The 25,582-nt window shown below is 46.0% G+C and overlaps 1 protein-coding gene across 1 annotated transcript; it reads right to left on the bottom strand.

Moving 5' to 3' along the window:
- Positions 1-22,401: 22,401 nt before the first annotated feature.
- Positions 22,402-25,078, bottom strand: LOC149523803 (uncharacterized). Its single transcript, XM_089781193.1, has 2 exons — positions 24,160-25,078; positions 22,402-23,141 (listed from the first exon to the last, which is right to left on the bottom strand). Exons 1-2 carry the CDS (start codon positions 24,680-24,682, stop codon positions 22,456-22,458), a joined length of 1,209 nt encoding a protein of 402 aa, XP_089637319.1. The 5' UTR covers positions 24,683-25,078; the 3' UTR covers positions 22,402-22,455.
- Positions 25,079-25,582: the final 504 nt, after the last annotated feature.

Genomic DNA, 25,582 nt, shown 5'->3' on the forward strand with positions numbered 1-25,582 from the left:
AAGTCAGTACAACCTCACCTGATTTAACTCTCTCATAGCCTGGGACTAACATGGTTACAACATTGCATACAATTTTATATATGAATTTGAGCCCATTGTAAAAGCATTTCAAAACGAAATAAAGCATTAGCAATCACCGAGAGCAAAAATGAGAGAAGCTTTTACACGCATTTCTAAAGTGAAATATTTTACAATTCTTGTAAATGTGAGATCATCTTCCAAGAAACCAGAAAACACCACAGTAGGAATTAAAAAAAAATTGCAACGGAGGAAACAGGACGCTCACAACTGTAAGCAACTCATTTAAAAATATTCAATGACAAATTTTGACTATATATATATATTTGATACATTTTTAAACAAATTAGTAGTCAATCTGTCAACTGCTGGGTGAGGGGTGGTGATGAAGCTTGGTGGGATAGGCAATAAGAAGTTCTGATGGAAATGGTTTCTGGTACTTACAGCACTCTTTGTTTCTGCTCTCCCAGTATCTGTGTGTCTGCCTTGTGTGGCTGCTCCCGCCCTTCCTCACAAAGGAAAGCAGATACTGGGGAGATGCCATTGGCAGAGCACTCCAAGTATGTGTTGTCACCATGCTGATGTAATTCATGTCATCCAAACCCTATGGATTTTTCAGTCTGTTTCCTTAATGAGGAAAATGCAGAGATCCAAAGTTGGTCACTTGGTATAGTGACATGAGATAAGTGAGAAGCTATTTTGAAAATAGGAGTGTGAGGAATAATTTGGCTGGGCAGCCATCTTGGTGGAGGTAATAAAGACCTGAAGTGGCTCACCTGGCATTTTGAAATTCATCAGCTGTGCTGTGGCTACCTTAGCTTTGGGCTTATGGGAGATCTGTGATGCCAGTGATTGCTGTGCAGGCATTGAATTGGTTCTGTGGTAGCCTAGAGAGGGCTCTGGTGGCTGAGGCTTTTTCCTGATGGTTTTGTGATTTTTATTTTTATAGCTATGTAAAATAACTTGATGCTATTGAGACTTTTCCTTCTTTCTCTGCCATTCATTCTGTATAAAGGCTTGTATAATTCAGTTTCCTGTCAACAGATAAATTGAACATCAGTACATGACTGTGTAGGTGGAGAACTGATTTACAGTGTATAAAATTGACCTTCTATAATGATTTAATAAGGACAGAAAATTACACCTGATAACGTAGCATTGTTATTGGGGGATGGGGGTGGGCTTGTAGAATGTCATACAAATTTGTATTTGATTGGAAACTACACAACTTTCCAATCAAATATTTCTGCAATGTGGCCTGCATTATAGCAGCTTTGCCACATCTTGAAGAGGAATTGAAAGCCTCTGTAACTTATTATTTAAACATCAGACATATCTCCTTTTCATAAAGCTGTGGATTTGTCCAATATAGAAGAGATGATGTGATAGCTGTAGGACTGAAATGACAACATACCGAGGTCAGTTTTTGTCTTGAACACACAGGAAAAATTGCTGAGACCTATATTTTGACACTTATTTTGTGTATATACATATTAATTTGTATGTAGCATTTGGAGAAGGCCTTGTAAATCCCTGTGAAAATAACAATAGCGGTTGGATGCTGCTGGAACCATCAATGTTACAAAATTCAGAAGGAGATGAGCTTCATTCTCCTCCCTGCCCCCTAATCATACCTTAGCTATACTGGCAAAGACAAAAAAGTTTGCTTCTGGAAAAGTCTCTTGTGTACGAAGGAAGTAAAACTCTATCCTGTACAACAGAAAACTCTAGCAGTGTAAGTTCTCTGTTGGGGCATGTCTACACAGCAGTGTTATTTTGGAATAACGTTAGTTATTCCAAAATAACGTAGTACGTGTCTACACAGCAAGCCTGATATTTTAAAATACATTTGAAATAATAGGTTTCTTACTCCAACTTCTGTAAACCTCATTGTATGAGGAGTAAGGAAAGTTGGGGAGGGATGGGGGGGAAGAGTGCTCTATTTTGAAATAAGTGCTGTGTAGATGTCCCCAAAGTTGAAATAAGCTATTTTGACTTAAGCTATGCAATTGCTTATTTCAAGTTTAGCCCTGCTGCGTAGACGTGTCCATGGACTTTAGGGTGGTGCAGTAGAATTTTTGGTAGCTGAGCTTATTAACTTTTTTTTTAAAGTAAGTTTCAGTTTCTGGGTATTTGGTAAATCGTACAGGGATATTCTCATATGAATCGCATAGGCTAAGATATTGGGAAAGATTTCATTTTTTTGACCAAAAGAAAAGAAAACCTGTTCTGTTATAATGGTTCTGGTTATTGCCTAAAAGTAGGATGAAAGTGCTTTTTGCTTTACTTTACTTTCTCATTTTTTTTCCTAAGTGGCAGAGAGGTCCTGTGTCAGTGTCACTGATTCTTATGTATATTCAATATAACCTGAGGTTGGGAGCTGCAAAGGAACTGTATCTTGTACATACAGGGGATAGACTCCTATAGCTAACAAGTCTTAGTCAATTTCTAATTACTGTGCTCCTCTACTGACACAGTAGCTTGGAGCGTGGGGTTTGATGGTATAAAAAATGTCTAACATGAAATGAAGCATCACTTTGGGAAGAAAGGGCTTGATTCTCAAAACGACCTTGCGTGTTGTGATGCTGAGCATCACAATGCCTACTCTAAGTGTCACAGAAACAGCACTGTAATTCACAAAGCCTGATTTAGATGGCTGGGCCCCTGAGCATTGAATGGGGGATAGGTGCTTGTGACATTATTCAGGTTACAATCTGAACTGTTGAACAGCTATGTACCCTCAATTCTCCTATTTGGGGTGCCTTTTGCACTGCTTCACTGTGAAAGCAGCCAATCCTGGTCTGCTTCCATACAGTCGCCACCATGTAAATTACCCCCAGCTATACTGTATGAGAACTATAGCTAGTGACCCATCTACCCATGGATTATATTACAGACCAACACGAGCAAATTCCCAATCACAGAAAATTGTGTGACTTGAACTATCTTGTACCTTCCTGGAGTAGGCAAGCTCATTGTCCACTATTTTATCAATAGGAAACAATATGCACAAATCTTGTTATCCCAAATGAAGTTCCCAAATACACTAGATCAGGTAAAACAATAGAAAAAATTAACTACAGAAAGATTTTAAGCGATTACAAGAAATAAGACATAAAAGTCAGAATTGGTTATAAAGAAATAAAAGGTAAAATGTGAACTAATATCTAGCCTAATAAGCTAAGTGAACTTAGAGCAGTGTTTCTCAAAGTGGGCTGCGCGCCCTATCTGAAAAAGCTGCTAACGGGCCGCTCCAGTTTGTTTACTTACCAGCTCCACCATTTGCAGCCAAGGGGAGCTGCAGGAAGTAGACCGGAGTGGCCCATTAGCAGCTTTCTCGGAGTGGGCTTGTGGTCCACTTTGAGAAACACTGACTTAGAGCAAAATCTCTCTCTCGCCATATGATCTGCAATCTTACTGGTTGGATGCCTTTCAGCCAGGTCCTCCTCCTCCCCCCTCTGCAGTCCAATCCTCCTTCCTTGTACTGCAGGCATTGTGGATGTTGTGGGCAAAGAGAAAGGGAGGAGGATTGATTTGTGTCCTTCTTACAGTTATTTTCCTCTATCAAAATCATCTCCAGCTGAGGTTCAAGAGACAAAGTCTATTTACACAGGAATCTCAAGCTGTTTCATTGCCAAGATGTAAATTTCTTGCTTACACTCTTCCTGCCAAATAATGGCTGTTTAACCAAATGATAGTCCTGGCTGAGATGTTGGCTAGCCTTTTGTCTCTAGGAAACTAGTTGGAAGCGGTTTCCCCAGACTTGGAACATGCTTTTTATAGTAGAATTTTATAACTCAAAATACAACGTTGCCACACATTTTACCAGGACAATCAGCAAATTACGAGTTTTAAATTATACTTAATATTTTATATTTAATTCAGAATTTAATACAGTCTTTAAAAGTGGTGAACATAGGAATAGAGACTGTCATAGTGCCTTAGGGTGCCTTAGTGGTCTAGACGTAGTTCTTTCTAAAAGAAAAGCCTTTCTTGAAAGATCCTGTACTCAAAAAATGAGGTTTACAGGATCTTTCAAAAAAGGCTTTTCTTTTCGAAAAAACTGCGTCTAGACTGCGGCTTCACTTTCAAAATAGTGTTTTTTGAAAAAAACTCCATGATGCAATTATGCAAATGAAGCACGGGAGATTCAAATCCTGGCTTCATTTGCAATTTCGATATGTCTAATTTACATCCCTCTTTTGAAAGAGGGATGTAGTCTAGATGTAGCCTTAGACTACACTTCCCAAAAGACAGCATGCAAGCTGGGGAGCCACCATCCTAGCCAATGAGAGGTGCCAATCCTTTCTTGGAAATAGGTCTCTAAGTCCAGGCTTAGTAGGGACTTCTAACAGTGATTCACAGCTGGGAGCCTCTCTCTTGAAGTCAGACAACTTCAGTGCCTACAGCATTTCTAGAGTAAATTAAAGGTTCTGTCTCACACGACACAAAATGGACAGGGGAGGAAGTGCCACCTGATTAGCTTACTCATTGGAGCACTTATATGGGAGATCTGGATTCATTTCCCCCATCCCCTTTTCTGCCAGAGGGAGAGAAAAGATTTGAACACTATGTCTGAGTACTTTAACCTGCACAAAGAGATACTCTGATTTGGGATTTCCCCAGTGTCTCCTGTTTGGAGCTTTTCCATTATGTATAAATAGTCTTTAGTCATAGGAGCAGGTGGAGTGTGTCTTAGAGCTCTCACCTCCCAGGTGTGTGCCTAAACATCATAGCTACAGTCATTCGGTTTCTCTCCCTGGCCCACTAACTCTAAGGCTACGTCTACACTGGCCCCTTTTCCGGAAGGGGCATGGTAATTTTTGAGATCGTAATAGGGAAATCCGCGGGGGATTTAAATATCCCCCGCGGCATTTAAATAAAAATGTCCGCCGCTTTTTTCCGGCTTTTAGAAAAGCCGGAAAAGAGCGTCTACACTGGCCAGATCCTCCGGAAAAAAGCCCTTATTCAAAGTAGGAATAAGAGATCCTCCGGAAAAGGGCTTTTTTCCGGAGGATCTGGCCAGTGTAGATGCTCTTTTCCGGCTTTTCTAAAAGCCGGAAAAAAGCGGCGGACATTTTTATTTAAATGCCGCGGGGGATATTTAAATCCCCCGCGGATTTCCCTATTACAATCTCAAAAATTACCATGCCCCTTCCGGAAAAGGGGCCAATGTAGACGAGCCCCAAGTGTTTATTCACAGTAATAAAGCTTTAAGAGGACAAATTGAGGGAGCCACACATTAATATTCCATAACTTAATAGTTAGAGCACTATTGAGAGAAGTGAGGATTTGAACAGGACCCTTTCTCCCTTGGAGGCACAAGGGGAATTGAAGCTGAGTCTCCCACATTCCTGATCGAGTGTTCTACTCTTAAGCTAAATGTTATAAGTTAAAGTGGCAGTACCACTTCTGGCCAGATTTTGGATGGGACCCAATCTGGTAGATAGCCTATGAGTTTGCTTACAAGGCCAGGGCTAGCACTCAAGATAGGCCTCCGCTTTTCTATTTTCCTCCAGCTTGTGAATCACCGTGGAACGTAGATGGCGGTAAGCATCCTGATGCCTAGAGTGAAGCAATAATGCGTATGCCCAAGAGAAGAAACTTTACCTATGGAACTTTTATTCTGAGAGAGTTATGACTCTTGCAAGCTTGGGTGGGAGCTTTGTGGATCACAGTGGAGTCCAGAGTTAGGACTTAAATGCATCAACCCAGACTTCAGTATCTTTGTGACTCCATCCTAAATGAATGTGGGCGGGAGGAGGAGGGGCTTCTTGTGTATTCTTAGAAGAATAATTGATTTCTACCTTTCATGGGGAGGGCAGTGAGGGGAGTTCCTGGTAAATTATGACTTCCAAATAATTTCAGTGTAAAACATTTTCTGTAAATCCTATGTGTAAATCCAGTGTAAAATGTCTTGTATTTAAACTGTTTCTCTGGATAAAGAGAAAACTGAACTAGAAATAGCATGATCTTTTATTGAGACTGTATTTGAAGAAAATAGAGAAATGTCTATGCTTCAGTTGATTGTTTAAAATTGTACTTACGGTACTTTGAACAGCCACCAGATGGCAGCATAAGTATGAAAACAATACAGTATTGCTACAGTTTACATACCCTGCAAGTTTCTACCACAGGACAACTGTAGGTTTTTTTTTTTAATAGTTCATGAAAATCCTTTGACTTTAGTGTATTGTTATTTTTACTTCCTATTATCTTTGTCTTATTGCTCAATTTAAAAAATGTTAAACCCCCAAAGCATGGTGAATATGAAATAAAAAATAGAATTAGGAAGCAGGGTAAGCCACAGTGTACTCATACTGATACATCTGGGTAACTGCTGTGTGTTGGAGAAGAAACTGTTGAATGACTGGCTTATTTTGTATATGAGCTAGGGGTTTAGTCGGAGGGAAAGGTTTATTGGCTCTAGAAATGCCTTTTCGGTTGACAGCTTTTATACTCTGGAATTTTTTAATTGCGGATATCCCAGCTGTTCTTCAAGTAGAGATATCTGCTAGTGTATGGAAAAACTTGTCGTTTAACTTCGTCATTGGTACAGCTGGTGATCCTGCAATACAGGAAAAAACTGGAGGGGGAAAGTCCAACCAGTATATAGACAGTCACAACTTAAATTGGGTACCAAAATAGGTTAGAGGGTCTGGACTGAAGGGACTTCCTGAAAGTCACACAGCATTGTGACCGCAAAAACTTAGAATGAAGGCCCTGCTGGTGCTAAGGTCTGTGCATAATCTTTGAGACAACACCGACTTGCATTGTGTAGATCAGGCCTGGGCAAAATACAACCTGAGGGCTGGATCCAGCCCACTAAGCCACTGGATCTAGCCTGTGGAGGCAGTAGGGAATCCCAGACATGCCCCCCTGCTTGTCCCACATGCCATGGAGAAACATGGTTGCCAGGCTCCATTTCTGTTTCAAAACTGGAAGGGAGAGGGGAAGCTTCAGGAGCTGCCCAGAAACCAACTAATGGGAGCTGCTTGTTTGTATAACAGGCAGCCAAGAAGAACCATGCCCCCCCCACCGCCATTATTCACTGAAGCACATGGGCAGGCAGGCTGGCTGCAAAATATTTTAAACTCCTCAAGCCTTAGCTCTGTAGGCCCCGGTCCCCTCTCCCAGGGGCCTCAGTCCGACCTCCCGGGCTGTGGGGTGTGGCTGTCTCCCGTCTCCCTCACGCGCCTTCCACGCCCGTTGGGGTTGTAATATGGCGTGAGCCGGGAGGGTTAGGGGAACCTGGGCCCACCCTCTCCATTGGGTCCCAGCCTGGGACCCTAAGGGTTTGGGTACTGATCCCTCACCCTGCTGACGGGGTTCCAACCCACAGCGCGTCAGCCCATGGGCACCAAAAGGGCCCTGTCCTGGGCTGCTTCCTAGCCGGCCCTGTGTCTGCGACCCCCGCGTCTGAGCCGCCGGTCCTCACCTCCTCGTCCACCGTACCGGGGTCTCTGGTCCTGCGTCCCTCCAGAGTTCCGTCCGTCTGGTTCTACCGGGGGGGGGAGGGATCGTCTCGTGGGCGTCCCTCCCCTGGCCTTGGCTGGCAGCCTCCTTTTAAACTTCCTGCTGGAGGTTACGTTGGCGCTCCTGCCCCTGGCGTCACTGACGTCCGCGCATCGGGACGCAGGGGGCGGAGTTGCGTCCCGACGTCCTCTGCTGGGGCCACACACGCCCAGCTCGACCTGCTGCCCGTCCTGGCTCCCTGTAGCGGCAGAGCCCTGCTCCCGGCGGCGTTCGGTGGGCGGGCCCTTCTGGCGGCGCGCCGGTGAGGCAGGCCCCCTCGGGCGCTCTGCCGGGGCAGGGGCCGCTGCCCACCCCGTTCTAGTGCGGGCCGCCGCCGGCCCGTCACAATAGGTCACGACCCAAACCCCTACACTCCAGTTCCCTGCCCTAGGTCACAAATGCCTCCTTCACCCAAACTCCCTCCTAGACTCCAGTCTTCCTCCTACACCTCAGTTCCTTACCCCAAACTCCCCTCTGCACCCAACCTCCATCCCAGACTCTGCATCTCCTCTATTAATATCATGGAAGAGTATGGCCCTCGACCACTTTCCAAAATCTTGGAGTTGTCCCCCGTCAAATTATTTCCCATCTCTGGTATAGATGATTTGAAGTTTAAACCCATTCCTGAAAACTACAAATATGTATTTATATGATGGCAATGTCTTTGAGTATCTGCAATAGGGGATCCTGATTTATCATGTACCTGAAGAAAGTGGGGTGGGAAGCACTAAAGAAGAATTAATTTATACATTTTTTTCCTTCCCTGTCTTCAAAATCCACTTTTGGATAATTTTTGTTACTTTTAGTAAAACTGATGTCAAAATTGGTGGAAGATTGTGTTTATTGTTTTTGTGTAGTTATTTGCATTTAAAAAATCCTAATAATTTTAAAGCTAGCCCCTAGGTAGCCATCAGCATTTCATGTGTTTTTATAGTATTTGATATTAAAAATTATGTAATTTCTTAAAGAAACTCCAATATTTATAGTAATTTAAAAAGGAATAGCAAGACAGGAACTGTGAATTGAAAGAACATTTGAAGGATGTGATGTTGATGTTGTGCTGCCAAGAAATTACTACTGTGTACTAGCTGCAGATGATAGTGTGAATGGAACATATTTAATGATTATTCCACTATAGGTCTAGTCCAATTTGCATCTGCTTAAGTTCTGGCTATTAAATATAATAATAATCAAGTAGATATCAGTACCTAAAGACTGTGAAAAGGCATACTTACCCAATGAGAGTAAGTGGCAAAACAAGCACAGAAGTGCTGTCACTAGTTGAAATACCATTTATAATAATTGGTATCTAAATAGATCTGCCTTTTTTTTTTTTTTACTAGCAAAGGCTCTCCCCCTTGGAATGAATGTGTTCACTATGGGCCTTATTAGGAAAACTGTATATACAACTATCTATTAGAGCCACATTTTGTTGTTTCTGTGTCCGACAGGTTTTCCTCTTTAGAAAAATAAGCTACAGGCAGTCCCCGACTTACGCGGATCCGACTTACGTGGGATCCGCACTTACGAACGGAGCTTTCTCGCCCCGGAAGTCGGGGCGAGAAAGCCCCGTTCGTAAGCTGCTCCGGTGCCCCTGGTCTGCTGGAGACCGTCTCCAGCAGACCAGGGGCACCGGGCGGGTTCCCGCGCTTCTGAGGCTTTGCCAGAGCAAAGCCTCAGAAGCGCGGGAACCGCTGCTGCTGCCCCTTGAGACCCGGTGCCTGTGGTCTGCTGGGGACGGTCCCCAGCAGACCACAGGCACCCGGACTGAAGCCACAGCCGCGGGGGGTCCCGCGCCTCTGAGGCTTTGCAAGAGCAAAGCCTCAGAGGCGCGGGGAACCGCCGCTGCTGCCGCTCCAGTCTGGGTGCCTGTGGTCTGCTGGGGACGGTCCCCAGCAGACCACAGGCACCCTGACTGAAGCCGCAGCCGCGGGGGGGTCCCGCGCCTCTGAGGCTTTGCCAGAGCAAAGCCTCAGAGGCGCGGGGAACCGCCGCTGCTGCCGCTCCAGTCTGGGTGCCTGTGGTCTGCTGGGGACGGCCCCCAGCAGACCACAGGCACCCTGACTGAAGCCGCAGCCGTGGCGGGGTCCCTCGCCTCTGAGGCTTTGCCAGAGCAAAGCCTCAGAGGCGCGGCACCCCGCTGCCGCTGCGGCTCTGCTCCCCGTGTCCCTGGTCTGCTGGGGGGGGGGGGGGTGGGCGCAGCTAGTGTGCTCCCCCCCCCCCAGCAGACCAGGCTTTTGTTTTGGACTCTGGGGCAGAGCAGCTGGGGCGCTGCCGATTGGTCCTGCAGCGCCCGTGGGCACTACTGGACCAACCCGGCAGCACCCCAGCTGCTCTGCCCCAGGTCCTGATTCAGCCGCTGCTGGTCAGTTTCAGCAGCGGCTGAATCAGGACGTCTGGGGCAGAGCAGATGGGGTGCTGCTGGGTTGGTCCAGTAGCACCCCAGCTGCTCTGCCCCAGGCGTCCCCAAGTCAGCTTCTGCTGAAACTGACCAGCGCTGACTACAGGAAGCCCGAGGCAGAGTTGCTCTGCCCCGGGCTTCCTGGAATCAGCTGCTGATCAGTTTCAGCAGCAGCTGACTTGGGGACACCTGGGGTTCTTAAGTTGATTCTGTATGTAAGTCAGAACTGGCGGTCAGTTTCAGCAGTGTCTGAATCTGGACGCCAGTTCCGACTTACATACAGATTCAACTTAAGAACAAACCTACAGTCCCTATCTTGTACGTAACCCGGGGACTGCCTGTACTTGTTTTTATAGAGGGGAGGGAACCACCTACCACATACTGAGGAACTGTAGAAATGCTTGGTTGAGGGAACAGATTAGCTTCTATGAGTATGTCTACACAGCAGGGCAAAAGTAGAATTAATATATGCAATTGGCTACGTCGATTGCGTTGCTGAAGTTGAAATAACTTAATTTGGCTTCTGGCGCTGTCTATACAGCAGGAAGTTGAAGGAAGAACACTCTTCCTTCGATTTCCCTTGCTCCTCATGAAATGAGGGTTACAGGAATTGGAGTAAGAAGTCCTCCATCTCAACATTATTCCAGAATAATGGCTTGCTATGTAGATGGGCATTTTATTATTTCAAAATAACATCAGTTATTCCAAAATAACACTGCTGTGTAGACATACCCGATGAGTCCTAAAGGGGACAGGTCTACATGACCAAGTAAATCTGAATCTGGTGCATGAGAAGAACAGCTGGAAGTAGGGATTTTGTGACAGTGCATTACATTTTGTCATTTACCTTTGTTTTGCTGCCTGCACTGAATGCCTTGCGGAACCTAGTCAGTGAAAGGACTTTTGTTGATTTCAGTGGGCTTTAGAGCATACCCAATGCTTTCTGGGCTAGCTGGGATGGGTATATAAGGCTATAATAGGGCAGGAGGTTTGGTTTTAGGGAGACAGATCTTGGAATGCCAGTCTAAGAGATGTATGGAAGAATAACATTTAAGGGTTGCTTTAAATTGGAATAATGTCTTCTACTTTCTAATTTTGGCTAAGCTTATTCTTATTTTTGTTGTTAAACCAGGCTGCAGTTCGATTGGTGTCCTGTATGCTTTCATAAATGGTTTAACATAGATGTTGTGAGCCTCACCCTGCCCCATGTGGAACTGTTTTCAGCCGTGATGCCCTGGAGCCTCATAGAGCCTCTGTGGGTTAGGTGAGATGTCATTCTGCTGTCAAATAGAAATATATATGTGCAATTTAAGTTTAGTCTTTCAGTATAACAAATACTTCACTAAGGAACAGTAGCAAATTCTTCTTAAAATCTGTCCCCAGTACTACATAACTAATTTGAAACACAGTTGTTTCTTCATTAAAATGTAATTGACTGGGATATAGATAGTGTTGCGTTTTCTCATCTATTTAAGGATAGCAATAACAAGATTAATGTAAACTTGAGGATTAGCCCCTGCTGCCATAGCAAAGGCTACAAGAGGGAAGCCATTAGTACTAGGACAATCTGTGACATCTGGGCTTCAGCTTCTTTTTGCTGAATTTCCTTTAGCTACTCCTAGCTTAGAAATCTAGTTCAAAAATAGCATACGGGATATCTGTTAAATCCAATGAAACCAGGTCAATTGCATTTCACTTTTGGTGAGATAAGTGGTGAAGAGACCACTGGAGCATTCTGATGTTTTTATTAAAAACTCATGACTTAGTTGGTACAGTTTACTGAGAAATCATTATTGTAATCAAATTTGTTATGTAAGAATTTGAAATCACAGTTGCTATTTGCATGATCTATATTCATAACTTTGCAGGGAAAAATGTAATTTGTGCAGTTGTAACCATGCATATACAGTCATCTACAGATTCAGCTAAGCATATCTGTTCATGCTGTGTACATTAACACTTTTGCACAAGAAACTGCATGAATGGATTCAATTTGCGGTGTGGGGAAATCTGGTTTTAGATGCTTGGCAGCTACCGGTTATAGCAGGGTTAGGCAATAAAAAAACAGCATCCTATCAGGATTACTCCCTGGTGGGTTGCCGCCACTCTGTTTACCTGTGCCTCTGCAGGTATTACAGTCACAGCTCTCATTGGCCACAAATTGAGGGTTGTGGCCAATGCAAGCAGCGGGAAGTGGTGCTGACCAGGATGCCACTTCTCGCTGCTTGCATTGGCCGCAAATGGTGATTTGTGGCCAACAGTAGCTGCGATCATCCAATACTAGTGGAGGCTCAGGTAAACATGAAGGCAGAGCCCACCAGTGATTAGCCCTGCAGACTCGATCTGGCCTGTGAGCTGAAATTTGCCCACTTCTAGGTTATAGGCACTTCACAAACAAGTAAATACAAAGAATGATTCCCTGGGAAGTCACTTAATTTTTCTTATTTGCAAATGCTTTTGCCCATCTGTATTCTAGTTAAAATTCATGAGTGCTTTAGCATTGATTTTAGTGGGAAAAGGGTTATTCCAGCACCAGTTTTTGGTAATCCCACTTTCTGTTTTTCCAAGATTTTTGCATGGAGACTTGCCTTTCTTAGTTGGCTGTGTAACTACAAAGTATTGAAATCAACCAGTGACAGAAGTAGGAATGAGAACCAAGGGCTAGAGCCACCAAAGGATATAGGGGCATAAATCCAACATTAGTAAGAGCATCTGAGATCCATCTTGATAGCCTGGTGGGGTGGGTTTTCATCAAATCTCACTCTGGCCTAATGACTGCTCATTGAAGAAGCACTATAGAATAACACAGAGATGATGAGCAAATTGTCATTATGAACGATGGTGAGGTGCTATTATGACTGACACACTACGCTAGTGGTTAAGGTACTTATGAATTTGAGTTTCCTGCCTCATGTCTCTGCTCCAATTACTATTTTAATTTACAAAAGGTGGGAAAGCTTCAACAAAGAAACTGAGAGAGGTCTTTACATCAAAATATCTCATAGCCCAGTAGTTTCAGCATGCTTCTGAGAAGTAGGAGACCTGTATTTAACTTCATTCCCTACTTCAGGAAGAATGGGGAACTGAACCTGGACCTCACATGTCTCACATAAGCACCCTAACCATGGATATAGAAATTAGAGTTAAGGCTACATCGCCCTCACCCTCTGGCCATTTTGGGAATCTAGGCCTTTTAAAGGGAATAAAAAAGTCCAGTTGGGGCCAAATGAAACAATCTGTTTTGTTGGTTTTGAGTTTGTGAACAAATCTCTTTGAATTGGGCATTTCTGTGGCAGGCAAAATTTTAAAAAATGTAAAAAATCTGTTGTCCAGCCTGCTCTAACTTAAAAAAGCAGAAGGTGAATAAAAGTAAATGCCACAGAGCTGTCAGTTTTCTCCTCCTAGTTCAGGTGGGTTAGAAGGGGCAGAATGCAACAGGCACAAAGGGAGTCTTATGTCTGCCTGCAATATCTTGGATGGGGTAGGTTTAGTACATGCTGCGTGTGCTGCTGTGTCCAGTATAGATCTGCCATCTCTAACACTACATCCCTGGAGCTCTGGAGTTACTGGGAGGGTGATTGCTTCAGTCTGCTACAGGTGCAGTCTCAAAACACTCTCAGGGAAGATTATCATCTCACGATCAAACTGCAATTTTGTATGTTTCAATGCAAATTGTTCATGTGCTTAAAAATCTGGGAGATGTAAAATCTTGGCAAAGGTGAAAGGTAAAATTTTTAAGAAAAAAATTCACTAGTTTTTCCCATCTGTAATTACATCTCCAGGGGCTCAGATGCCAAGGTGGTGAGCATGCAATAGAAATACCTGCATAAAGATAGATTAGTTGTGCAAACTCAAAATTTGTGAATTAAAAATACTGAGATAAATCTGCATAGCTCCACTAGTGTCTAAACCAGAACACTTAAACATCTACCATATTGCTTTGTACAGTATTTCCTTAAATACAATAACCAGCCTACAGATAGATACCTTTCAACATTCTAGCTTTTTGCAAACATTCTATCTTCATGCAGGGTTTGGGTGTCCGGCAGACTGTTTTTGAGAAGAAACTTTTACAAAAATTACATGTATAGAGTGATGCAGGTTCCAAGAAAGATTACTTTCCCTTACTCAGTAGAAGGATTGTTTTAACTTCTCATTGCTCTGAGAGCAATTACTTCTCTTCCATACTAATACCAACCCTGGAACTTTCCCTTGCAACAAACCCCGGTGCCAGCTTTGTCCACATATTTACTCTGCTAACACCATTATTGGACCTAACCATGCCTATTACAAGATCAAGAACACATATTCCTGTTCATCCAGAAATATAGTTTGTCATCATGTGCCTAAAGTGTCTGTCTGCTATGTACATTGGACAAACTTCTCAGACACTTCACCAAAGAATCAATGCACACAAAACAGACATCAGACTGTCTCACAGAGAGAAAGCTGTTGCTTGCCATTTCAGCCAGACTGACCATTCTCTCAATAACCTTAAAACATGCATATTGCTTCAGAGAGATTTTAACTCCAGACTTCAAAGAGAAGCTTCAGAATTGTCATTCATGCTTAAATTTGACACTTTATGTATGGGTCTCAACAAAGATGCTAATTATCTCACCCATTACAAAGATAGCTTCCCCAATTATCACCCCTAATATCATTACCTCACAGACACTAACCTTTCCTCCTCACCCCCACTCTGTTCAAAATTTGATTTGTCAATTTTATGTGTGTTCACTTTTTTTTTATTGTATCACTTTGGTATATATGATTGTGCCAATTTTCTTCCACAAATTGATCTGAGGAAGTGGGTCTGGCCCACGAAAGCTCATCACCTAATAAACCATCTCATTAGTCTTTAAAGTGCTGCATATTTCTGTCTTTTGTTTCAGCTAGACCAGACTAACATGGCTGCATCTCTATCACACTTCTCTTCCACAGGCAAAAAGGGATAGACATCTTGCTAACTACTACATCTCAACTAACATACTAAAGTGAAATGCTCATAACAAGGCTTATACTGCACATCGATCCTGCCTAGTTGTCAAAATAAAGTAGTCCACTGGCCCTAGCTCTCTGTATAGGGTTCAATTTAATCCCAAAAGACCACATAGGGACTTAGCTTTCAATCCCAGCTCTACTACAGTGTTTGTAAAATGGGCATAATTACTGAATAATGCTTACCTACTGGCTTCACAGAAGTTCTGGAGGAAAACATTAATTAGCTTTTTATAAATATTAACTATACTCCTCTTCTGAGGGTCTCTAATACTTACATAAAGTGAAGAAAGCAAACTCCAAATCCCACAGATCTCTGGTATCAGTCTGTAGCATCAAGTATCCTACAAGGATCCAAGGCTCACCATGTATTAATAAAAGCACATATAGGTCAGAGTTATCAACCTAGTGGGCCTTTCTGAAAATTTGTCTTGAGATCATTATCCACTTCTTACTACTGATACCTTCCGTTTTTGTGGCTATTTCCCCCCCTGTGTAGAATTCTTAGGTATTTTAATTCCCTTCTCTCAAATAATAGCTAATGCCAAACTCATTGAGTCCACTGATTTGTTTCAAAAGATTTTCACTTATCTTTTGCGAGAGATACATTCAGTTCTAAGCTCTCTAAGGGGATTAATTCCATTGTATTTCCCAGTGGGGGGACAGACCAGAATTGTTATAGATCCTTGGATTCCATTAACATAATACTTCACAAGGACCTCAAGTTCTCTCCTCTTGAAGATGTAGTAAAAGCTGAGGTAGATTGCAAAGGTCAAGATGGTACCAGAGCATCTGGTGATGCACTAGATGTTTTGTAAGGCTTGGGGGCCCAAAGAGTCAAAGGTTTTTACATGATCCAGTCCCTATGCTTCATTAAATTGTGTTTCAAGTAGGTTTGGTGTTTGGAATACAGAGACCTTAGCCTACTTAGTACCATGGCAAACACATTATTGAAACATTTTATTAAAGATAGAAAAAAAGAAGTTAAATCCTCTGGAATGGGAAGTATCAGGGCTTTCATTTCAACACCTGCAGAGAGTCTTTAGGAGGAAAAATCCTCTTTGATAGTCTTAGACAGCAAAACTGTCCTTGCTAGGGAAAAGAGAAAGTTACTTGAGCTGCTCTGTTGCTGCTGCTGTTAAAGTCCAATTCTGCTTCCTTGATGATAAAACAAAGTTAACACCCACAAAAGTGGAAGGAAAAAAAGACCCCAACATTGAAAAAGCAGCTTTTGTCTCCAGTATTGATTTTCATTTGCAATATGATAAAAAAATAAAATAAAAAAGCCACAGGCCAAGCACATTCTTATCAGCCACTATGAGACCTGGTAAAATTACACTTGTAACAGCACTGGGCTTTTGAATACATTGGTTTTTTTTAGTTGTCTCCCTCATCGCATGGGAGAAGGGGGTGAAAAAGACCCAGAGGAGTAGTGCCTTGGATTTGGCTGACTTGGTTGAAGTAGTGATGACATATGTGTCCCTCTTTTTGGCTTGGTCCAGATCAGTAAACTTTTTCAGTATAAGATAGATAAAAGAGAGATGGGAATGAAGGAGATTGTAGGGTAGCAGCTACGATGATGATGATGTTTGCTCTGTTTGCCAGTTTTTCTCTCTCGAGCTCTTCTAATCAGGACCACAAAAGGGACGTTTGAGTGCAACAATTCTTCTTGTTTTGAAAACCACTGAGGCCTAATATGATCGATTTTGGTTCATTAACTTTTCTTTGGTCACACACTATTACAAGGATGATACTAACACAGTCCTTCAATTGTATCAGTAGGGCTCTCAGTTTGAAAAAATTAAGTCTTTGTCTCCCTTTTTATATCTTTTCTCATTGTTATACGGTACTGTGACATTCTGTGAATTTACATTCTCTTGTTACAATTGAACTTATGACTCAGTCAAATTTGTAGTCCCAGTTAGGAATGGCTATGTTAGAAAAGTAGTGTTTAGTGTGTGGATATTTCTTATTAGTCTAAATGTAATATGGAAAATATAGACTGTAAAATTGCCAAGGTCCTAAGGTTAAATATAGTCTTGGATAACTTTCCTTACTGCTTTGGAAAATTATCAGGAGAGGGCAGATGGTCCAAATTTGAAGGAAAGAAAGCAATAGAAATTGCCACGTTTCTCATAATACTATAGAACCTTTTCTCTTAACAGTCTCATTCCTGTATCAACATAAGACAGGTAACATTATTCAAAACTATATGGCCTCAGCACTGACCAGCTACATTCTGGTTTGCTGCTTTCACCTTGAGACACACCAAGGTTTGGAGAGCCAGGTCCAATCCCATTGAAATCAATGTATGTCTTTCCATTGACTTCAGGTGGTGTTGGATCAGGACCAAAGAGAGCAATTAAGCTACAGAACGTGAATATCTTAGGGAAATCCATCTTTGATTCAGAACATATGTTTCAATAATAAAACCCAGATCTATGTTTCTAAAGTTCGGTGCTATAATCCACGGGTTTTTAACATTGTAACAAGATTGTCTTACTGGGCATATGGTCAGTGTTGTCTGCATTTAGTTTAAATAGGTAGGCTTATGCCACACTGTTCTTAAATGTGAAATGTGACAGTGCTACTCCTCTGTTTGAAGAGCAATGCTATCAGCTATGCTAGTAAAGGGACGGCTGTTGTGCTGACTATATGGCGATGCAGACTTCCAAAAAACATGTCACAATGGTAGTATTGCACTGGAAAGTCCTAATGTGATTTATGAGCTAATAGGTAAGTATTGTATTTGGTGTCAGCCTTATTATTTATTAGTTTCCAAATTGCCAAAGATGACAGAACCTAGGTCAGTTCTCTTCTGCAGTCAGTGAAGAATAATCAATCTAGTGGAGAGTTTCATCTAATTTTTAAAAGGGAAGAATGGAAAGGGCAAAGAGGTGCCCCACTTGGTGTTAGTTACTTAAAACTATAGAAGATTTAGAAATAGTTTGTATTCTAAAGTGTGAACATACATCAAGTTACTGTGATATGGAAAAGTTAACCAATATATTTGCAAAACTGAATTTAGGGACCAAATATCTGATGTATATAAGCAGTAGCTTTGCTTTTTATTATAACATTCATTTGGGCTATGTCTACACTACAGAGTTTTTCCGGGATACCAGAGTATGCCGGAAAAACTCTTCCGCATCCAGGGAATGCATCCACATTTTGGATCTGTTTCTGAAAAAGCAGGTGCGTTCTTTCAGCAGTCCTCTGTTCCTCATTTTATGAGGAATAAGGGCTCCTCCAGAAGATGAAGTTTTTCCCACATTTGGCCCTGGGTAGACAGACCAAACATCGAAAAAGCCTGTTCTGAGAAAAGAATTGGAAAAAGGTATGCAAATTGCGAACTGCAACTTGTGTACCTTTTTCCTGAAAAAGAACTGCAATGTAGACATAGCTTTGGAGATATAGTACATATAACCCACCCCAAAAAGTCATTGCAAAGCCTTCATTGACAAAGCAGCTCTATCCAGGTTAAAATACTGACTTTCATATGTTTCTGTAGTCTATTTTAAGATCAACCATGGCTGAATTTACTAGTGAATAGTTGGTGACTGTCAACTACAGACAGCTTTCTTACTCTAACAATAACTATGGTATTGATCATTGATAGAGTAGAACATACTGCTGTGACTAACAATGTGGTTAGCCAATGCTGGGCATCAGAACTACTCCATCATGTGTCCTCTGAAGAAATGTTCATTGTAAATGTGTGGATAGTTGATATGTTAGAAGAGTGTATTAGGAAGATTGGTTTCTCCTGAGCCTTTCACTTAATGCTTTATCTCTGCTTACCTTTCTCTAATATTCTTTTCTCTTGATGGCTTTGAACCACCTCTTGTCACAAAATTTCCACAGGCACAATAAGTTGATATTACAGAGATTATACAACATTTAAAGTAAATCCTTTAGATCTGCATTTCTTTGATCATAATTCCCCCTTCTCATTAATTGTCTAATTAAGCTAACATTGCACTCCTAATAATTACTATCAGCTGGATATTTTCATGCAACTGAAGCTACTTCTTTTAAAATATCTGCTTTGCATAGAAAGTTGTACTTTTTCCTCCAGTTGCACAGCCATACAATTTATTTTATGGGTAACCTGGGTAGACTAAACACTTTTGGCAAAAGCAGTTTCCTTAATAAGATTAATCAATTACATTTTTTTCTCTGCCACATAGTCAGAGATGTAGAGCATATCTTTCCACCTGGATTCTTCATTTCATGTGAAAAGCTAGAATAAAAAGGGACAAGATGGGATTACAAACCTCTGTTTCTTCCCATAAACTCTTCCTGTTTCTGCAGATGGTACCTTTGACAATGGAACTCTCTAAATAGGCTCAATTGTTAATCCACTGTCAGAAAAGAAACTTAACATTACAGTGTCGTTTTCTCTTAGACAGTAGTGACTTGGTAATAACGAGATTGTCACTTCCATAGTTACTGGCTCACTGATTCCATATCAAATGCGCTTCCATTTGCAAATGAAAAACAATGAGTCTTATTTGCCCTACTAACACTTCCTTGTACTTTTCAGTCAACTTGGGTTCATCCTGTGAAAATATAACATTAGTAGAGCTGGGCAAACTTTTTTTGTTTAAAATGTTTCAGTGAAACATGCAGGCTACGTCTACACTGGCATGAATTTCCGGAAATGCTTAAAACGGAATACATTCCGTTTTCAGCTTTTCCGGAAAAGGAGCGTCTACATTGGCCACGGAGTTTCCGCGATAACGATGCGCTTTTCCGGAAAAGCGCGTCTACATTGGCGGCGCGCTTTTCCGGAAAAGCAAAAAGCCCGGAACCATTTTGAAAAGGGCAAAGGCCACCAGACCTTTCCGGGGGCGGGGCCGGAGCTCCGTCCAGACGCGTGGTTAAAGGGGTCTCGCCGGGCAGCCGTTTGTCTCGTGCTCCCGTGCCTTGGGACCTCTGCCAGAGACTGGCACCCTTCACAGGGTCGGTGGCTGCCCTGTGAGTTTTGGGGACACCACCCTTTGGCCCCCCCACCAGCTTTTCCTGGCATTTTATTTTTTCTGCTCTGCACTGTCTGCTATGGAGCCGTGGATGGCCATGTACCTGCTCGGGCCCCTGTTAGACCTGTACAGGTGCCTGGAGCTCGTGCTGCAGGCTGGTGCCCTGCTGTACACATACCAGGAGGCAGAGATTGCCTTGGACTCCCTCACCAGGGAGGTCCTGGCAACCGCGTGGCATCAGCACCCAACGATAGACCGGCCCATTTGGACTTTGGAAACGAGCACCGACTGGTGGGACCGTGTGGTCCTCGGATGATGGGACGACTACCAGTGGGTCCGGAATTTCCGAATGAGAAAGCGGACCTTTTTGATGCTGTGCACCTGGCTGACCCCCGCGCTGCAGAGAACCGCCACCCGGCTGCGGGCACCCATCCCCGTCAACAAGAGGGTTGCCATCGCGCTGTGGAAGCTGGCCACACCGGACAGCTACCGCTCGGTGGCACACCAGTTCGGGGTGGGAAGATCCACCGTTGGTGTTATCGTCATCCAGGTAAGTCCCAGGGGGAGTGAGACAGGGGAGGGTGCTCCACTCCAGGCCCAGGGACACCCAAGACTCCAGGCTGGGTCGCTCAGGGGTTTCAACCGTCCCTCCCTTGCACCGGCCCACTGGTGGGGGGGGGGCGTGGGGCGAGGGGGGCCCTGTGTGTGTGTGTGTGTGTGTGTGTGTGTGTGTGTACAGAGGGAATCAAGGGGGGGACCCAAGGGAGCGCACACTCACCCCTGGCTGTATGTAATGTGTTCCCTTGTGTTTCTCTGCACCCTTCTGCAGGTCGTCCACGCCATCAACGACGTCCTGCTGCCAAGAATCATCCGCCTGCGCGATGTCGATGAGACCATGGCCGGCTTCGCTGCCCTCGGGTTCCCCAACTGCGGGGGAGCCCTGGACGCCACCCACATCGCCATCCGGGCCCCGGAGCATCGAGCGGGCCATTTCATGAACCGCAAGGGGTACTGCTCCATCGTCCAGCAAGCCCTCGTGGATCACCGGGGTCGCTTCCTGGACATCTACGGCGGCTGGTCCGGCCGGGCACACGACGCCCGCATCCTCCGGAACTCAGGACTGTTTCAGAGGTTGGAGGCGGGCACCTACTTCCCCCGGCGGGACTTGACTGTCGGGAATGTGCCGATGCCCATCTGCATCGTCGGGGATGCGGCCTACCCCCTGATGCCCTGGCTCATGCGGCCCTACACGGGGCAGCCGGACCAGAACCGGGCCCGGTTCAACGACCGCCTCAACCGGGCCCGAAACCCAGTGGAGCTGGCGTTTGGACGGTTAAAAGCCCGCTTCCGTTGTTTGCTCACCCGTCTCGACATGGGTGAGCAGAATGCAACAGAAGTGCTGGCCGCGTGCTGCGTGCTCCACAATATTGTGGAGCGCAGTGGGGAGGCCTTCCTCCCTGCATGGGTGGCAGCTGAGGCACAGACCTTGGACCAGCCCGACACAGCTGCCATCCGCCAGGCGCGCCAGGAGGCGGTGCGCATTAGAGAGGCCCTGGTGGACATGTTTGCCCAAGCCCCGTAGCAGGGTCGCTTGGGTCACCCCAGAGTACTCCGTCCCAGCTCCTACCCTTCCCCACCTCCTCCCCTTACCTCCCCCCTCCCCATAGTATAGTAAAGCGTCGGGTCACAGCACATCGCGGCCGTCATCGAGTCTGTTCGTCGGGTGCGTCGGGTGTAGTTAGGGTTTTTCTTTTAAGTTAGGCTAGGGTTTAGGCCACCATCGCCGTCCTGAGGAACAGCCAACAGGATTTGGGACTTGTGTCGAAGGCTTACATCAGTGCCATCTTCAATGGATCTCCTGGCTGTTCCTCTCCTGAGGCCCGGAAGGCCCAAAGGACTGACATGGCCAGGAACACCACAGTCATCCGTCGAGGGATCTCCTGGCTGTTCCTCTCCTGAGGCCCGGAAGGACCAAAGGATCGAGGTGGCCAGCAACACCACAGTCATCCGTCGAGGGATCTCCTGGCTGTTCCTCTCCTGAGGCCCGGAAGGACCAAAGGATCGAGGTGGCCAGCAACACCACAATCGTCCTCCCTGCGCCTAACTTATGTTTTTGAATGTGTACTGTACTGCATATTGTAACCATTTTTTTCTGCTTGTTTGTTGCTATGTAAATATAGTTTCTGGTTTACATCTTTACTGAAAAGTCTCAAGTATTTCTTTATGCGCCGCGAACCAATGACCACTGAAAAAGCCCCCCCCCGGTGATAGAGTCATGAATTTGTTGTCCACAGTTGTAACCCTCTTTAAATTGAAGTGGCTAATTGGCATCTCACATAATTTCTGTACAGTTACTAGAGGAACACAATAACCACACAAGATTGAAATGAAAACAGAACTTTTTATTTACAAAGGAGGGGGGGGGAGCTTTAACTGTGAGAAGGAGGGGGGGACCTTTAACTGCGAGAAGGAGGGGGGGGAGCTTTAACTGCGAGAAGGAGGGGGGGACCTTTAACTGCGAGAAGGAGGGGGGGGCAGTTACTGGGACGGGTGGCCCCTGCGAGCGCCCCTCTGGGGGCGGACCTGCCCACGCTGGGCAGACCGCGTTGGGGCAGCCTGCACGCTGAGGTGCCCACGAGTAGGAGCACGAGTAGGAGCACGAGTAGGAGCACGAGTAGGAGCACGAGTAGGAGCACGGTCTTCAGGGTCAGGAGCAGGACCATGAGCAGGGTCAGGGTCAGGAGCATGAGCAGGGTCAGGGTCAGGAGCATGAGCAGGGTCAGGGTCAGGAGCATGAGCAGGGTCAGGGTCAGGAGCATGAGCAGGGTCAGGGTCAGGAGCATGAGCAGGAGCAGGAGCAGGAGCAGGGAGAGGAGCAGGAGCTGGGAGAGGAGCAGGGATAGGAGGGGGCATGGGCTGTGCTCCCGGAGGGATGGCGGGGGCATGCGGTCCGGCCATGCCATAGTGGATGGCATGTATTAAATGTGCCGTCAGGGTGCCCATTGTGGCACGCATCTCGCGGCATTCCTCCAGGAACGCAGCCCATCCCTCCTGCCGCCACTCCTGGTCCCCCTGCACACGCTCCGCAATGGAGGTCTGGATCCCCTCCACCGCGGTGACATGACGCCGAAGCAGCTGGTCCCGGTGTCGGAGCCTGGTCCTCCGGGCTTGGGCAGCTGGGGGTGCCGCTGCTGCTGGAGTCGCTGGTCTGGTGCTGGGTCCCGCTGCAGGGAAGAGAAGAAAGGACGGGTCAGTCAGGCAGGCCATCCACTGTCCCCACACTTCCATGCCCTCCACCCCAGAGCCCCAGGTGACCGCACAGTTGTGGCTTGGGCCCACTCAGTTCCCCTCCTGCTCCCGGGGGGTGTTGTATGTTGGCAAGAAGGACCACCCCTGGGAGTAGGGTCCTCCTTGCAGTATTGTAAGCACCGGTCTGTATCCTGGCTCCGTGCAGGGCAGGAGGGTGCTTGTGCTGCGTTCACCTGTGGAACTCCCTGCCGGTGGACACTGTGAAAAGCTTAGGGCTAATCACTGGTGTTTGACAGGGAGCGAGATGCATCCCCACGCAGTGCCTGGGAGCACACCTGTCAGTGGCGGTCTGGGCTCTCAGATCCCATTGCGTGCGATATCTCCTGGTCAGAACCAGAAAGGGTGACTGGGTGGGGGGATGTCCCATCCTTGCAGCAAAACTCAGGGGCCCATCTCCCTCCCACTATCCCTCCCGCAAGCCTGGTAGCCCAGGGACAGGTGTGGCCGCAGTGGGGACTTCCCTCGGGGAACCTGCCAAGGCACTGGGAGCAGGTGAGCGGCTCGGTGGCGGTCCACGGTCACAGGACTGTGACGCTGCACTTATCCCAGGAGCAGCTGGCTGTGCCTCACAGCCAGGCCTGGGACAGTGTGCCATTCCCTGTGCTGCACCCCTTGGTGGAGCAGCAGGCTCTGGGCTGAGTCCCTCGGGCCCTGGCCGGTTCCAGCCGGCATCCACCCTTCCCCCTGATCCCGCTGAAATGTGTGTGAGAAGCACGGTCCCAGCCGTGCCCGCAGCTGCCTGCCACGGCCACCTGCCGCTCAGTCACCAGGCTGCACGTGGTTGCACGTGCTGCTAACTGCCGCATGCTATGCAGCGTGCAGCTCACGTGGCCTGAGTGACATGCTCTCCCCTTCCCCCCTCCGGACACTTGGGTCTCGCTCCCCCCGCCCTCCGCCCCCCGCCCTTTGGGAGTGTAACCTTCAAAGACTCACCAGTGGGTTCCTCCCCGGCCACAGAGGAGCTGCTGGAGGGGGCCTGCTGGGTGGCAACGCTGGCCTCCTCTCCCGAAGCGCCGCCGCTGTCGTCTTCCTCCTCCGGTTCGGTGGGACGAATGATCGGGGGGTGCTGGCAGGTGTCAACGGGGACAGCTGGGCCTTGCGGGGCTGGCTCGCCCAAAAATGAGTTCAGCCGCTCAAAATAGGGGCAGGCATCAGGCCCTGCTCCCCTCCCCTCCGTGGCCCGCACGTACCCCAGCCGCAACTCCTTAACCTTCGAGCGGACCTGCTCGCAGTTGCGGCTGGGGTGCCCTTGCTGGGCGAGGTTCCGGGCCATCCGGGTGTACAGCTCAGCATTCCGGCGGCGGGACTGGAGGTCATGGAGACCCTCCTCCTCCTCCCACAGGTCCAGGAGGGCCTCCAGCTCCCTGGGGGTCCAGGATGGGGCCCTGCGCTTCCGGCCCCTGGGGGCTTCCTCCTCTGCCCCGGGTGACGGTGGCTGACCACCTCGAGCTGCCATGCCTCCGCTGAGGTGGCTGGGCAGCACACTTGCCACGTCGCAGAGCTGGGAAGGGAGGTCTCTGAGGGCCTCCTGCCACGTGCGGCCAGTAGCGTGCTGGCTCTTTAAGCCCTCGGGTAATGCGGAAGTCCGTGGCTTCTACGGGGTCTCCCGCCGTCCAAACCGCTTTTTTACGTTTCTTCTGCTTTTCCGGAAAAGCTGTCTACACTGGCCCTTTTCCGGAAAAGCTTTTCCGGAAAAAGGACTTATGCCCGAGCGGGAGCATCGTACGGTTTCCGGAATAGCGGCTGATTTTGTACAGTACAGCATCGTTGCTTTTCCGGAAATTCAAGGGCCAGTGTAGACAGCTCGCGGCTTATTCCGGAAAAGCGGCTGATTCTCCGGAATAAGTGGCCCAGTGTAGACACACCCGCAGATTCAGATACCAAAATATTTTGCAAACTATTCATGTCAGTATTGCCAAATTAGTTTAAAAAAACAAACGAACCCTAAACAAGTAAAATTGAAACATTTTGTTCTGACACTCTTTTGGAAAAAATGTTTAGTTTTCTGTGGGGGAAGGGAGGCAGAGGGTTCAAATTGTCCTCTTCTACTATGAAAACAAACATTTAAAAATGCTTGAAATCTAACCAAAATATTTTATTTTGGGGTCAAACGACTTTTTTTGTTTTAAATTTAAAACAATTATTTTAAAATAAATATTTTAATAGCTGAAAACTGTTTCACTGAAACAATTTTTTCTCTTGGACTAGCAAGATAACAGGAATCAATTTATCTGCACAACTATAATCATCATTTGGAAACAGATGTTCTGCAAATTATGACCTTAGCTATACCTCTGCAAACCCCATTGCCTTCAAAATTGTCAATGACCTCTGTGTAAAAAATAATACGCATTGT

Source organism: Pelodiscus sinensis, chromosome 11 (genome assembly GCF_052426305.1).
Source record: "Pelodiscus sinensis isolate ZL-2025 chromosome 11, ASM5242630v1, whole genome shotgun sequence".
NCBI lineage: Eukaryota > Metazoa > Chordata > Testudines > Trionychidae > Pelodiscus > Pelodiscus sinensis.

What these genes read in the sequence shown, in the direction of transcription:
- LOC149523803 (XM_089781193.1), bottom strand. Translation starts at nt 24,682, where the DNA reads ATGGCAGCTCGAGGTGGTCAGCCACCGTCACCCGGGGCAGAGGAGGAA. An exon ending in GGCCGGGGAGGAACCCACTG is followed by an intron (nt 23,142 to 24,159) that starts GTGAGTCTTTGA and finishes TCTTCCCTGCAG; the next exon opens with CGGGACCCAGCACCAGACCA.